At 45.8% G+C, this 13,942-nt stretch overlaps 1 protein-coding gene across 1 annotated transcript in view; it reads right to left on the bottom strand.

Annotated features, from left to right (window-relative positions):
* LOC144994362 (integrin alpha-3-like) overlaps nt 1-13,942 on the bottom strand; it is a 40,566-nt gene that overhangs the window by 22,083 nt on the left and 4,541 nt on the right. The window contains exons 4-15 of the mRNA XM_078952060.1: nt 10,427-10,554; nt 5,951-6,036; nt 5,131-5,249; nt 4,957-5,063; nt 4,793-4,885; nt 4,603-4,662; nt 4,377-4,530; nt 1,865-2,058; nt 1,710-1,798; nt 1,332-1,465; nt 1,168-1,245; nt 875-942 (exon numbers count right to left, since the gene is read on the bottom strand). Of these exons, the coding sequence (XP_078808186.1) occupies nt 875-942; nt 1,168-1,245; nt 1,332-1,465; nt 1,710-1,798; nt 1,865-2,058; nt 4,377-4,530; nt 4,603-4,662; nt 4,793-4,885; nt 4,957-5,063; nt 5,131-5,249; nt 5,951-6,036; nt 10,427-10,554 (1,310 nt within the window). The remainder of the gene's footprint in view (nt 1-874; nt 943-1,167; nt 1,246-1,331; nt 1,466-1,709; nt 1,799-1,864; nt 2,059-4,376; nt 4,531-4,602; nt 4,663-4,792; nt 4,886-4,956; nt 5,064-5,130; nt 5,250-5,950; nt 6,037-10,426; nt 10,555-13,942) is intronic.

Raw genomic sequence — 13,942 nt, 5'->3', positions numbered from 1 at the left:
TCTCCTTTCATGTTTTCTCTTGAACTCACAGGAAATCCTCCGTCCTTCTGTCCATCATCTCCATCATCTCTACTTTTCCTGTCAGTTCTTTCATTCAAAGTTCGGACTTTCATTTTTTCTGATGGAGAACCCGCCTTCTTCCTCTCCTTCCTCTACCCCGTAGATCAGCAGCATCAATGGTGGCCGTCGTTAATCCAGGTTACGACGGATCTCGTGACTAACGGGCTTCAGTTTGACTTCAGACGTTCCTCTTGACAGAACCGTGTGTGTGTAACTGGAAACAGCACACTGGATGGTTCCCTGTTGTGGTTGCACTTGGACACCAACACAAAGGCTTTTATAGCACAAATGTGTGCGTTTGTGTGTTATTGACCTGCCTCATGTGTGTCTCAGATGTCATTACAAGACCTGATTTCTCCTCCTCACAAGACACACAAGGACATGACTCCAGCACATGGGTGGGGGTGGGCTGCCCGACGTTCTGATTGGTCAAATAACAAGAGTTCTGAGGGAGACAGAGTCCTCTGCTAATTAAAGGGGGGGGTGGACTAAGGACAGATGCACTCGCACAGCCACACAGGAAACAGGCTGATTTCATTACCGAGTGTAAACAGGACACAGGACCTGAAACCATCAGGATGTGAACACTCCAGCCCAGATGCTGGACGGTCTAACCGAGAGGAAATGATGCATGTTCAAAGGTGAACTGCAGCCCCTGGAAAGGGTGTTGGACCTCGAGTAAAGGTGGGGGAATGTTCCTGGCCTTGACCTTAAAGCCCACCCACCCCAAAACTGAGGTCAAGACAAACAAAACTGACACCACCACCTAAGTTATGAAAGAACTTCCTAAAATGTAAGGAGGACGTTGACTTACTGATGTCGTCCTCTTCTCTCGGTCCTCCATCGTTACGAGTGTAGAAAAAGCACATCTCCACCTGGATACTGACACACAGGTGAAGTCTGACTCATTACCTTTAGGCTGTGGAACGAATGAATGAACGAACAAACAAAATAACTAACGAATGAGTTCATGAATGAATCTTCAGCATCTAAACCAGGCGGTAAGCAGGCTGTAAGCAGGGCATTGACCAGGCGGTTAAGGTTAGTTAAAAGGCACAATTGATTTAAGCTCATTTTGACATGAAACGGCTGCCATTGATCTCTTACCAGAAGCTGCAGCTGTTTGGGTCGACGACATCCGGGGAAATGTTGAGAGTTCTGTTCAGGTGGATAACTGGACGAGTTCTGTGAAACACGAGTCAAACAGTGACATTCCAGCAGATTTCAGATGTCTAGGAATGTGCTCATGGACTGCATGGACTAACATGCACCTCAGTAGAGCCACAGTGTCGTCCAGAGAACCCACAAGCAGGTCTGGGTATCGGTTTCCATCAACATCCACGCCTGCTGACAGGGAGTATCCAAAAGTTCTGAACCGTGAAGAGATGCTGCTGCCTCGGATCACCTGTTGGGAGGGCAGGATCATGAGGGGAGTCACAGAGATGCTGTTTTAGCCTGTTTCGTGATTCGGATGCACGTGAAGGGACGGGAACTGCGTGAACACTTTCTACAGGCTCCACCCAAAGGGTTCTTTAGCAGAACATTTCATCCCATTCACCTTTCTTCTGTTTGCTTACAGTTTGAGTGTTTTTGAAAGGGGAAGTCAGAGTGAAAGAGCATCTTCGTGAAAACCTGGAATGGAAACCAACCTGGCTGGGCTCTGCAAACACACCCTTCTCACTCCCCATCCAGATCATCACACTTCCTGTCTCGTGGAACGGCGCTCCCACTGCAATGTCTGCCACACATCACACATCAGCAACTCCTTTCAAAGTCTCACCCGGACAGCAGCGGGGATGCTTACCCTGGAAACCATCCTGGTTCAGGTCACCAGCAGCAGTTACCGCAATTCCAAATGCTGACCCAGGTGGGCCCGTCAGCACCGCCGTGGGTCTGGACTCAAAATGGGCCCCTGCATTCATGTAAATGTAAACTGCTCCACCTTTTCCCTGCTGACGTTCGAAGTAAAAGGGAGCGCCGACCAGCAGATCGTTCCACCTGCAGAACAAGGAACGTTGCTTTTACTCCTTTTTCTGTGCTCGGTTTCTGCAAAAGGACCGGCGAAAGAACCTCCCACCCCCAGATGTCCAACTGGGTCTGCTGTCTCCATGACAACTGGTTCTGAAGCTTTGCAGAGAAACTCGTCCTAACAGTAGTTAGGGAGAAACATCTGCAAACCCAGAACCACAATTCAACTCAATTTTATTTCTATAGCCCAATAATATGACAAAAGTCATCTCAGTTGTTTAAGAAAAATGAAATCAGTTATAAAATACAAAAGCTGATTGCTAAACTAAACTAAACTAAACTGGACATCCGTGCCATTAGACCCTCCTTCTCTGTAAGGAAAAACTCCTAAAAAAACGGATTCCAGGGGAAAAACACAAAACGAAGAAACCTCAGGGGTGCCCACATGAAGTAGGGGACCTCCCCCAGGACGAACAGGTTATGTACCAGAAGTCATGGAGAAGAATTAACTTATCTAACTTTACAGCTACATGTTTGAATAGTCCAGCAGATTCATGTACTGTCCCCTTCAGGGGACAGTACATGAATCACTGCACCAAACAGAGGGATCTAAATGATGAATAATGATCAGGAATAGAGGAGAGGAAGGGTAGAAGTAGATGAGAAAAGAGGACAGAACCCCAGTGCACCATAGTTACCCCAGCTTCAACTTCTAGCAGCCTAAAAACAAATAGTTACTATTGAGTTTAATTTAAACAAATTAACATTAAGTTAAATAATCTCTGAATACTAACTAGTCTGATAATAATCCTGTCCACAGAGGAATGTTTTCAGTCTAGCTTTGAATGTAGAAACTGAGTCGGCCTCTCTTCCATGAGCTGGGAGTTTATTCCATAAAACAGGGGCTTGGTGGCTAAACGCTCTACCTCCAACCGTACTTTTACTAATTCTAGGAACCACAAGCAGTCCTGCATTTAGTGAGTGAAGTGTTCTGATTGGATGGTAAGGGACTATGAGGTCCTTAATATAGGACGGGGCCATTCCATGTAAGGCCTTCTAGGTTAACAGGAGGATCTTGAACTTGATTCTAGAATCAACTGGGATCCAGTGAAGTGAAACTAACACAGGAGTGATGTGATCTCTTCTGCTAGTTCCTGCTAACAATCTAGCTGCTGCGTTCTGAACAAGCTGGAGACTTCTTAAGGAACTCTTAGGACACGCTGCTAACAAGGAGTTACAGTAATCCAGCCTCCACGTAACAAATGCATGGATGAGTTTTTCAGCATCACTCTTAGAAAGTAGATTTCCTTTCTTCTTTTGTTTTTCTTTTATTTCCTCTCCGGCAAATGAACATGCAGATTGCAGCTGAGTGCCTCTTGTCATGGGTATATTTTTCTTTTACAGTCGGGGTTGTTTGTTTTTCTTGGAGTGGGTTCACATAAACTCCTTCTGTAACAGGTGTGAACTTTATTGAGTTTTAACCGCTCGGACAGGACAAGGGCTCTCCAGCCACCCAAATCCATGCAGCTGGGGAGGAGCCAGGTTAGAGACACGCCCCAGGGTGCAGATGCAGGGTCCCTCACCCAGAGCATGCAGGACCTAATGGGAACCCTGATCTTCAGATGCTGGACCCCAAGCATCTGAGGATCAAAGTGGCTTTTGTCCTGTAGGTGGCGCTAAAGCTGCTTAACTACAACTCTTTCTAGGATTTTAGAAATAAAGGGCAGGTTTGATATCGGTCTATAGTTGGCCAAGATGCTAGGATCCAAACTGGGCTTTTTCAGAAGAGGTTTAACAACTGCATATTTAAAAGACTGTGGCACGTAACCCGTTTCCAGAGAGGCATTTATCATTGTTAATATGGGATCATTAATTAGGGGAAAGGTTTCTTTAAAAAGTCTAGTGGGAATTGGGTCTAACAGACACGTTGAGGATTTGGAGGACGTAATAATTGATGTTATTTCCACTTGATCCACAATAGTGAAGCAGTCTAATGTTACAGAGGTTTCTATGGATGCCTCCATTTCTACCGCTTCAGCCTGTTCTGGGCTGATAGTAGGAATAACTTGATTTAACTTATGTCTAATATTTGAGATTTTACTATCAAAAAATGTAAGAAAGTCATCAGAGCTGAGAGAAACGGGAACATGTGGTTCTACTGAGCTCTGACTGCGAGTTTATCTAGCAATAGTAATAAAAAAAATCTTGGATTATTTCTATTCTCTGCTATTAAATTTGAATGCCTGCTGTCTCAAAAAGCAGTTCAGGTCTGCAGAGATAAATAGATCATTCTGGCTATCGTTCTAAACACCACAGCAGGACACTTTTTGGTGTGAAATATTCCTCACCCATCACCGTTGAGGTCTGTGACAGCCACGGCATTCCCAAAGTACGAGCCTGTTTGTTGGCCGCGCAGGATCTGCCTCTTCACCAGCTTCCTGGACCATTTAGCCAGCAGCCACACAGAGCCACGAGCATCCTGCTTCCCGTCCCGAGGAGCACCTGTTCCACAGCACAGATTAATGTATGGATCAAAGAACACCACCATTGGGCTTTGGTGGGGGGCGAAGATACCTGTCACTATGGTTTCTTCATCCTTTGACAAAACAAGGTGGGCCTGAGTGACGGAGTATCCTGGAGAAAAACAAGTTCAGTTTTTATGCAGAATGGTCAGACAGGGTCACAGTAGACGGCTGAACGTTCTGTTTCTGACATCAAGAACATCATGAGCCCAGGCTCAGGAGCTTTTATCAGGTCTGCAGACCTAAGTAGATGTGTCGTTGATCCAGGTCGGACATGTCACTCTCCCAGGTCTCCAAGTCATCCTCAGGATTCCTCCAGAAGATGTGCACGTTTCCTGCATCACACACGCACACAGTCATAAAGGCTTCAGCCGAAGCACAGATCCGGGTCCTAAAAAAGACCTACCCTGCCACATGAAGCTTCCTGGAGAGCCAACCATGATCTCGCTCTGGCTGATGAACGCTGAGATGCCTACGTTGCACATGGCCTCCCGAATGAAGCTGTCCCTGTGGCTGAGCAAATGCAGGAGTTGAGGCAGTGCCCCCAGCCTCCAGTAGTTCACCATGAAGTCTTACTTACTCGCATGGCTGGTAAATAAACTTCATCTCACTGTCATTGTTTTCGTAGAGATAACAGCGACCAATCATCTGTCTGTCTTTAAAAGGGCCGTATAATTTGACAAAACGGTGACCGCAGGCCTGCCGGAACACAGAAGGGATTCATTGACATCCTTCCTTCACGGACAACTAAAACCCCAACCAATCGGTTAAAAAAAGGATATTCTCATCCCACTGTTCTACAGTCCCTTTAGTTATATTGGTTCTGTTTGATGAAACTGCAGGTCAACTAGTTCACAATTCAAAAAGCTGGTTATTTGTTTAGATGATTGTCTGCTGAATTATTAAGAGCTCCATGAATATAGTCAAGTTTCTCTATGACTTCATTCATTCAGAGTCAATGTTAAATGCTAGAAATTCAATTCAATTCAGTTTTACTTAATATAGCCCAATATCACAATACAGATGTCTTAACAGGCTTTACACTGGTAAGGGGGGTCGCGAAGGGGGGTCTAAGGGCAGGGATGCCAGCTTAGTCAGTTTGTTAGTTCATTTTAGTATTTTTCTATTGAACTCTTTGTATTCGTGATCCTTCTGATTTCATGTTTTACTTCGAAGCCCATCGAGACGACTGTTGTTGTGATTTTGGGCTATACAAATAAAATTGAATTGAATTGAATTGAATTGGTAAGTGTGCAAAAACATAGAATCAGTTATAAAATACAATAGTTGATTGCTAAACTAAAATAAACTGGGCATCCCTCCCCTTAGACCATCCTTCTCGGAAAGTGCAGAAAAGCTAAAATCTCAGAAATCCTCCAGCCTTGGGGGCGCAGACTTACCAGAACTCTACCCCCAGGATACCCCTGACTGGCTACGGAGACACCCAGCCACATGTCCTCAACAAGGTCTTCAGAGGGGTTCAAACCTGTGAGACAAGAGAACATTCATGTCCTGTTGGACAGTCGATCATCAGCTGAACTGACTAGTCTGGATGGTCTCTGTTACAGATGGTGCTTTTCTGGCAGGTCCGGTTCCAGGTTAAACATGATTTGGGATTGACGCCAAATTCCCATTTAATTGATTTCAATTTCCCTGTCAACTGGTAAAAGATTAACTGTCCTCTTGTAGTTGGTGGAGAGGCCCAGTCCCAGGTGGAGTTCAAACCATGTCATGAAAGGCCTCAGCTGAGGTGAGGGGGATGTCAGTAAAGGGAGCTCTGATCCTCTGCAGCCAGGCAGCAGATGATAGACAAACGGAAATTATTATGAAAAATATGAAGACAAACTTCAATGTTAGTTTTTAAACTATGGTTGAAATATAAAACCAGAGGAGGTCTTCTTTACAGGCTTTTTGATGTGGTTCAAGTCACAGTGTGTACTGTGTCAGAGCTGAGCTCTGAAAGAAGACACAATAAATCTATCCATCCTTCTGTTTCCAAAGCCACTCAACCCTGTTCGAGTCCCAGGGCTGCTGGACCCTGCCCAGCTTTGGATGTGTGAAGTTGGGGTGCACCCCGGACAGACTGGTCCATCACAGAGCAACACAAAGACAAACAACCACATGTCAAAAATGAATGTAACCACTGACTTAAACAAATTATTTTGGACTGTCAAAAGCAGGGACCACTGGTTTTCCTCTGAGCTGCAAACACTGAAAAAGACAGACTCAAGTTTTTATTTAATATCAGCCCCAACTCGTGGGAAGAAATCCTGATACGACCTTCAGACAAATTTAGATGAACAAATGTAAAGAAATGCAATCAAATATTCTACACAATGTTTATACCCCTCCCTACATAAAACCCCTAAATCCAGGAACATCAATGTCAATCAGGACTAGGAACCAGATTTTGTGGCTCATGGGAATGTAAAACAAGTTTTGAACAATAGTGGAGAAATTAGTTTGATCGCATGACACTTCACCACAGCCCCAGGTTTAGCCTACTAGGACCAGTACCAGATACTTTGAAAGTTCATAAAGATGTCATCCAATGTCTACTGATGTTAGCTGTAGGAGGGCCTTGATGTGTTTTTAACTGTTCCTGTCCAACAGCTGAGCAGACAGATGAGAGCTGAAGGCCTCTGGTGTTGGACAGATTTAATGTTACAACAGGGGGTTGTGAATCTTCTGACACACAGGGTGAACAGTGGGGGCAAAAAGGTATTTAGTCTGCCACTGTGCAAGCTCTCCCATCTACAGAAAAGACACCTGTCCACAACCTCCAACAGTCACACTCCAAACTCCACTATGGAGACCAAAGAGCTGTCTGAGGACACCAGAAACCAGACTGGTGACCTGCACCAGGCTGGAAGACTGAATCTGCAACAGGTGAGCAGCTTGGTGTGAAGAAATGAATTATTAGGAAATGGAAGACATACAAGACCACTAAGAATCTCCCTCCATCTGAGGATCTCACTCCGTGGGGTCAGAATGATCACAAGAACAGTGAGCACAGATCCCAGAATCCCACGGGGGACCTAGTGAATGACCTGCAGAGAGCTGGGACCAAAGGAAACTAAGGTATGGAGAGAAATTAGACTCAGTCGGATTTGTGCGTGCGTAATTCTTGATTTGTGCCTAAATTAGGATTTGTGTATGTATATTCTTGCTTTGTGCGTGCGTAAATTAGGATTTGTGCATAAATTTGGATTTGTGCGTGATTTGTTACTCACAACACGTTTTGTGTATAAGTTAAAAAAATATAAAATGAAAAAAATACAAAATGCAATTTACCTATGCACAAATTAAGATTCCAACAGCTTGAAACTACTTAAACACACACATCTTTAAAAAACACGCACAAATCCCTTGTTACGTACACACGAAGCCAAAGTTACGCACGGATCTACCGTGAGACTGTTTTCACGTCTCACAAATTCGTCCGTAAGTGCTGCGTTTAAATACCAGTGGAATGCTCGGTCATTAGAATTTTCTTTTTTTTTTTTTTTTTTTTTCTAACTTGTCCTGTCCAACAGCTAGGCAGACAGATGAGAGCTGAGGGCCTCTTGTGTTGGACAGATTTTACTTTAACAAGAGGGGTTATTAATCTTCAGACAAACCAAAGGTATGTCTGAATAAACCCCTTTTGGAATTGAGGCCAAACTTTATTAATTTCAATCATGTCTGAAAATCTTTGGTGTTGGACCGGACGGAAAAGGAAAGAGGGGAAGAAGAGAGAGGGACGTTAGAGAGATGGGGGGTAGGGGGGTGATAATAGGAGGGGAAGGGGGGTAAGACCATGAAGCAGCATAAAGCAACAAGTTTACTGGTTGTTAATCATTATGGTAAGGTTCAAATGTAGTACAAAAAGGGCGGGGCCTGTTCACACACACTCAAATATTATCAACACACCTGTTAATTGCAAAAATGTCCACCTGTCGACAAGTACACAAAACAGATAGTGTTCACACGCATACCTATGCCTTTAAAACCAACTAGTGTGAAATTTTTCAGTCATTCAGTCATGCAAACTGTTAGTGCAAAGGTGAGCTAACACCTGTGCTCAGGTGAGTGTTTATGTTCTTCTAAAATGGATGGTGGAACATGACAAGAAGGAGGGAGAGTGCCCAGCCATCCCCACCCCAAGACCCCCACCGCAGCAGCAGCGGCAGCCGGAATCCCCCCAACGCCACACGGGAACCGGCAGGGAACAAGCACCGCCCGGCCAGGGCCAGCAGGACCGCCGCAAGGCCCCCAGAGCCAGAGAGCAGGGAGGCACGGAGGGAAAGAGAGCGCCGCCCCAGCCCAACCAGGAGAGCAGCCCCCCCGCCGCGCCGGGAGCGCCCAACACAGGGCCCCACCGGAGAAGGACGCCCACAGCCCCAGACGAGCACCCCACCACCACCCAGGAGTTCCAGGCACCCCCCGCCCCCACCCCAGGCACTCCAGGCAGCCATCCGCCCGGCCCACGGTTGGTCCAGGGAGGAGCAAGGCAGGGGCCTGCCGCCCCCGCCCAGGAGGGGGAACCCCGGGGAAAAAAGAGGGCCCACAAGGGGTGTTGTAAATAGGGCCCGACCAGGCTCGGCCACAGTTGGAAATTTGGCAGGGCCCAGCACTCAGGAGCAGGGACCAGAAACCACCCCCCAGGGACACGAACACCCCCGGCTCAGGTGTAATGTGAACCCCCCCCACCGCGCGGAGAGAGCACCGCCGGGCCCAGGAAGCCGGCACCCCGGGGACACGGCCACCGTTGCAAAGGGGCCCGTACCCCCCACCAGGGAAGAGGCAGGGGACAGATGGTCCTAGGTCCCACCTTCCTTGTAAAATGTGTGTGCGTGTATGGGTGTTTGAGAGGGTGTGTGTGTGCATGTGTGTGTGTTTATGTTGGGATGTATATATTGAGTGGGGAAGGGTGTATGTACTAAGGGCGGTGCAGTTAAAATTGGCGGGTAGGGCACTAAGGGGACATCTCCTGATTACTCACAGTGACGTCCCCTCACCCTCCCCACCAAGGGGCCCTAAATGTCTAAGGTGCGGTTAAAATTGGCAGGTAGGGTGCCAGGAGGACATCTGCTGCTTGCTGGGAGTGATGTCCAAGCACCCCCCCCTACCAAGGGCCCTACATGTCTAAGGTGCAAATAAAACCGAAAGAGGGGGGGCCCACTCCATACGGCAACCATAGGAGGGGGGCCACTGCCTTGTAACTCCCCCCCCAAGGCCCATCGCAGGCTAAGCCCCCCACCCCCTCACCCTAATATGAGGTCATATGAGGAAGGGGGTAAGTTGGGGACAGCTGGTAGACTGTCCCCCGGTGGTCAAACAGCTGTCCATTGGAATGTTCCCATCAGCCTTCCCTGATGGGAACATGCAGACTCCACACAGAGCCAGGATTGGAACCAGAACCTTCTCACTGTGAGGTGAGTGCTAACCACTACACCACCCTGCAGCCGGATGAGGCAGCATCTCCCTGCAGGTAATTCAGCTTCATGCATTCCTTACTTCCATTAGCAACATCCAGCAGAGATGGTCTAATTTGGCCGTTGCTATGGTTACCACTGGTTAAGGGCCACTCAGCCCTATGATGCGATTCAGAAACAGAGTGCAGCTGAGTGTGTAATGGACAGCCCATTATACACACAGCTTTTGATAAAATCAGTTGCAACATTAGTTCATCAGTCAGAGCATCAGCTGACACTTCAGTTTCTTCCAGACTCTGACAGGGTTTGGGTTTGGCCGTCTCTCAGCCAATCAGAGGGTTTGCTCACAACTACATGAAGAAAGTAGAAGCAGCTCTATGGGATCTGTAAGATTAAATTCCATCGCAATCTTCTGCTGGAGGAGGCTGACATCACGTGGAAGAAAGAGCTGAGGCTCACCTGGATCTACGAGCTTCATCCTCCGACACTCCGACTCTTCAGCAGTAACAGGACAGCTGTAAACCCCGCCTGTTTTACTGGCTACAACACCAGGTTCCGCCTTCTCTCTGGGAGCTCCAACCAATAGTCTGTGAGGAAAATGCATGGGATGTGTTACCCACAGGTCTACGTGGTCTTTTGCAGATCCAGAGGATCCTGATGGCGCCTCAGATGAAGGCACCCTGTTGCCAGATTTTTCCCCTCATTTCAGCTTTTTTCTCTTATTAAAGAAGTGGCTGACAATAGGCAACAACAGCCACCCCCCCACCACCACCATCCCATCCAGCGGACCATTCTGTTACAGACCAAAGCTTGTAAACAAAACCATGTGACTAAAGATCTCTTCGTTCATTGGCCAGGAACTCTGAGGGCGGGTCAAAACAATAAGAGAAAGACGGACGTGCTGTGCTTTACAACCCTTATTGGGACAGTTAACTTGTTAAAACTTTATATGCCGATTATCAGTTTTAAACATGGGGAACAACGTTTTTACTTCTTGCTTTGGGACAGCGGTTCATGCTGCAAAGAGGTTACTGGCAAGGAGACGCGCCATGTGAGCTTTAACTCAGAGGATGCTAGCAACTGCAGTGATGAGGAGATGTTTTTATGAGCCTCAATTCATCCGATCACATCTCAATGAGTTGCTGTCTCATCGTTGTGGTGTTATGTCATTGTTTTTAAGAAAATTCTGTTAAGGAAACTAGCCTTTAGAATGACGTCACAACTGCCCAGCGCTTGATAAAAATGACAATCGTTGCTTTACATTTGTCCGAGGCTTATTGGTTGCTACATTCCTACTGTGTTTACTCCATGTCACCACCAGCTAAGGTTGCCGTTTTGGTTTAGTTGTTCTACTTCGAGGACAGATTGTATTCAGACTAAGGAAACTCAGAGCAAACTGGAGTTCAGTCCAAACTGAGACCACCTGGAAAGATGGGTCCAAGAGCCGTACCTGCTCCAGAACCCTAAACCCAATGCAGTATTTTGATCCGTTCATGCATTTCATGGGCAGCACCCACAAGGAGCGAAAGGCGGAGCCTAATAGATTGTGTTACTTCCAGGTTGAAAAGGACCTAGAAAAATAACTAATATTTCATTTAAAAAAATTGTTCTTTAGTGTCCCAAAGGTAATATATTATCATTTATATAGTATGGATATTGTTTATGATAAAAGGCTCAAGAAAAGCATGATATAGACCAGGGGTCGGCAACCCGCGGCTCAGGAGCCACATGCGGCTCTTTAACGCTGCCCTAGTGGCTCCCTGGAGCATTTTCAAAAATGTTTGAAAATGTAAAAAGATGGGGGAGAGAAATATATTTTTTGTTTTAATATGGTTTCTGTAGGAGGAAAAACAAGACACAATCATTCTTAACGTTTTCCAATGCTGTAAGAATGTGTAGAATAACTATTGTAACGCCATGCAGGTACGTCACTTGCAGTGGACGAAACAGGAGCCAAGCTGTCAAAAATGTTGAGCTGTCAATCAACTGGCTGCGCTGGAGAAATGTCCGTATCCAACACACCACACGACTCCGAACAGCCTCAGAGAGGAGAAGGCAAAAAGAGAAGCTGAGAACGCAGCGTTTTCCGACATATCAAGCCCATTTACGTTGAACACACAACATTGAACATTGCACAGGCCTTACCAACCTTTCTCCCTCCCACACTCATGGTGCAACATAAAGAAACAACATAAGAGGAAGAATGAACTAAGGTGGAACAACAAAACTGCCACATGAAAAGAAACGTGGGCAAACAGAAACGCTCCTGCTGAGCCCTAATTAGATCATCATCCCACATCCCACAATCCCCTGCTGCTAACAGACCAAAAATGCACATGACCGCCACTACAATTTCAACATTTTTGCCAACAAAATTTGCGTCATAGCCGGCGACGCACGTTTCTACCAGCAGGGCTTCTTTTATTTTAATTTTTTTTACTTTTAGCGGACCGCTAAACAGGTGGCTGATGTAAATCGAACCACCGTCAGTTCCGTGCATTGCTTGATGAAGTTGAAAGGAAATATTTTGATCTCCTACTACACAACAGTCCGATGGCTGTCCAGGGGGGACGTTTTGCGTCACTTTATCATCTGTTTCAAACACGTGAAAATATTCCTGAAAAGCAAATACCTGAACTACCCGCAACTAGAAGATACTGTGGCTCGAAAAGCTGCACTTTTTGGTGGATATGACTGACAAGCCAGCTAAAGGAGCTGAATGAAAGTCTGCAGGCGCCGCAAATGCTTGAAGCTGTTCTGTCATTCCAGCTGACTGTCATGGGGAACGTCGTCACGCACCTTCCATTTTATTGGTTTTTGTTCGAATCCTCAAAATAAAAATGACATCAAAAATCAGATTTCTTTATTAAATTTCTTTAATTTTATCAAAGCAATGAAACATAATTCATTGATATTATAATGAAGTTAAACTTCAACAGAGCAGTCACGTGATTCGTCGTTCTCCCAGAATGCACTGCAGGGCAAATAAACATTTAATCGTTAATAAGGCAAGGCAAGGCAAGTTTATTTGTATAGCACAATTCGTACACAAAGTAATTCAAGGTGCTTCACAAAACAGAAAAATGCATTAAAATCACAATACATCATTGAAATAATCAACGTAAAATTTACTTTAAAAGAAAAGAAAAAATTTGAAAAATGATTTAAAAATAAAGGAAGGAAAGGAAAGAAAAGTGCAGATAGGACCTTTCAGTCATATACACGGCTAAACAGAAATGTTTTAAGTCTAGATTTGAACATGAACAAAGAAGAGGCCTGTCTTACGACTTCAGGGAGGCTGTTCCAGATTTTAGCTGCAGAATATTGAAACGCTGATTCCCCTTGTTTAGTTCTGACTCTGGGAATCAACAGGAGGCCGGTCCCTGAGGTCCTCAGAGTACGAGATGGTTCATATGGCACTAACATGTCAGAGATGTACTTTGGTGCTCGGCCATGGAGAGACTTGTAGACAAGCAGAGCTGCTTTGAAGTCTATTCTTTGAGGTACAGGGAGCCAGTGCAAAGACCTGAGCACAGGACTAATGTGATCATACTTCCTGGTTTTGGTCAGGACTCGAGCAGCAGCATTCTCGATGTACTGAAGCTGTTTTACACCTCGTTTGGAGAGGCCGGTGAGCAGGCCGTTACAGTAGTCTAACCTACTGGAGACAAATGCATGAATAAGTATCTCCAGGTCTGGTTTTGACACTATGTTTTTGATTTTGGCAATGTTTTTCAGATGGTAAAATGCCGCTGATGTTACTGACTTGATATGGCTGTTAAAGTTCAGGTCAGAGTCCATGATTACCCCTAGGTTTCTGACTTGATTTGAGGGTTTGAGAGACAGAGAATGAAGGTAGCTGCTGACACTTTCTCTTTGTTTCTGTGGGCCAAAAATAATAACTTGGGTCTTGTTTGAGTTTAGCTGGAGAAAGTTGTTCTGCATCCACGCACTGATCTGTTGGAGGCAGTGGCT

This window comes from Oryzias latipes, chromosome 8 (assembly GCF_053564925.1).
Source record: "Oryzias latipes strain Hd-rR chromosome 8, Olatipes_Hd-rR_3.1".
Classification (NCBI taxonomy): domain Eukaryota; kingdom Metazoa; phylum Chordata; class Actinopteri; order Beloniformes; family Adrianichthyidae; genus Oryzias; species Oryzias latipes.
Note: the sequence above shows the minus strand (reverse complement) of the source record. Positions and strands in the feature narration are given on the sequence as shown.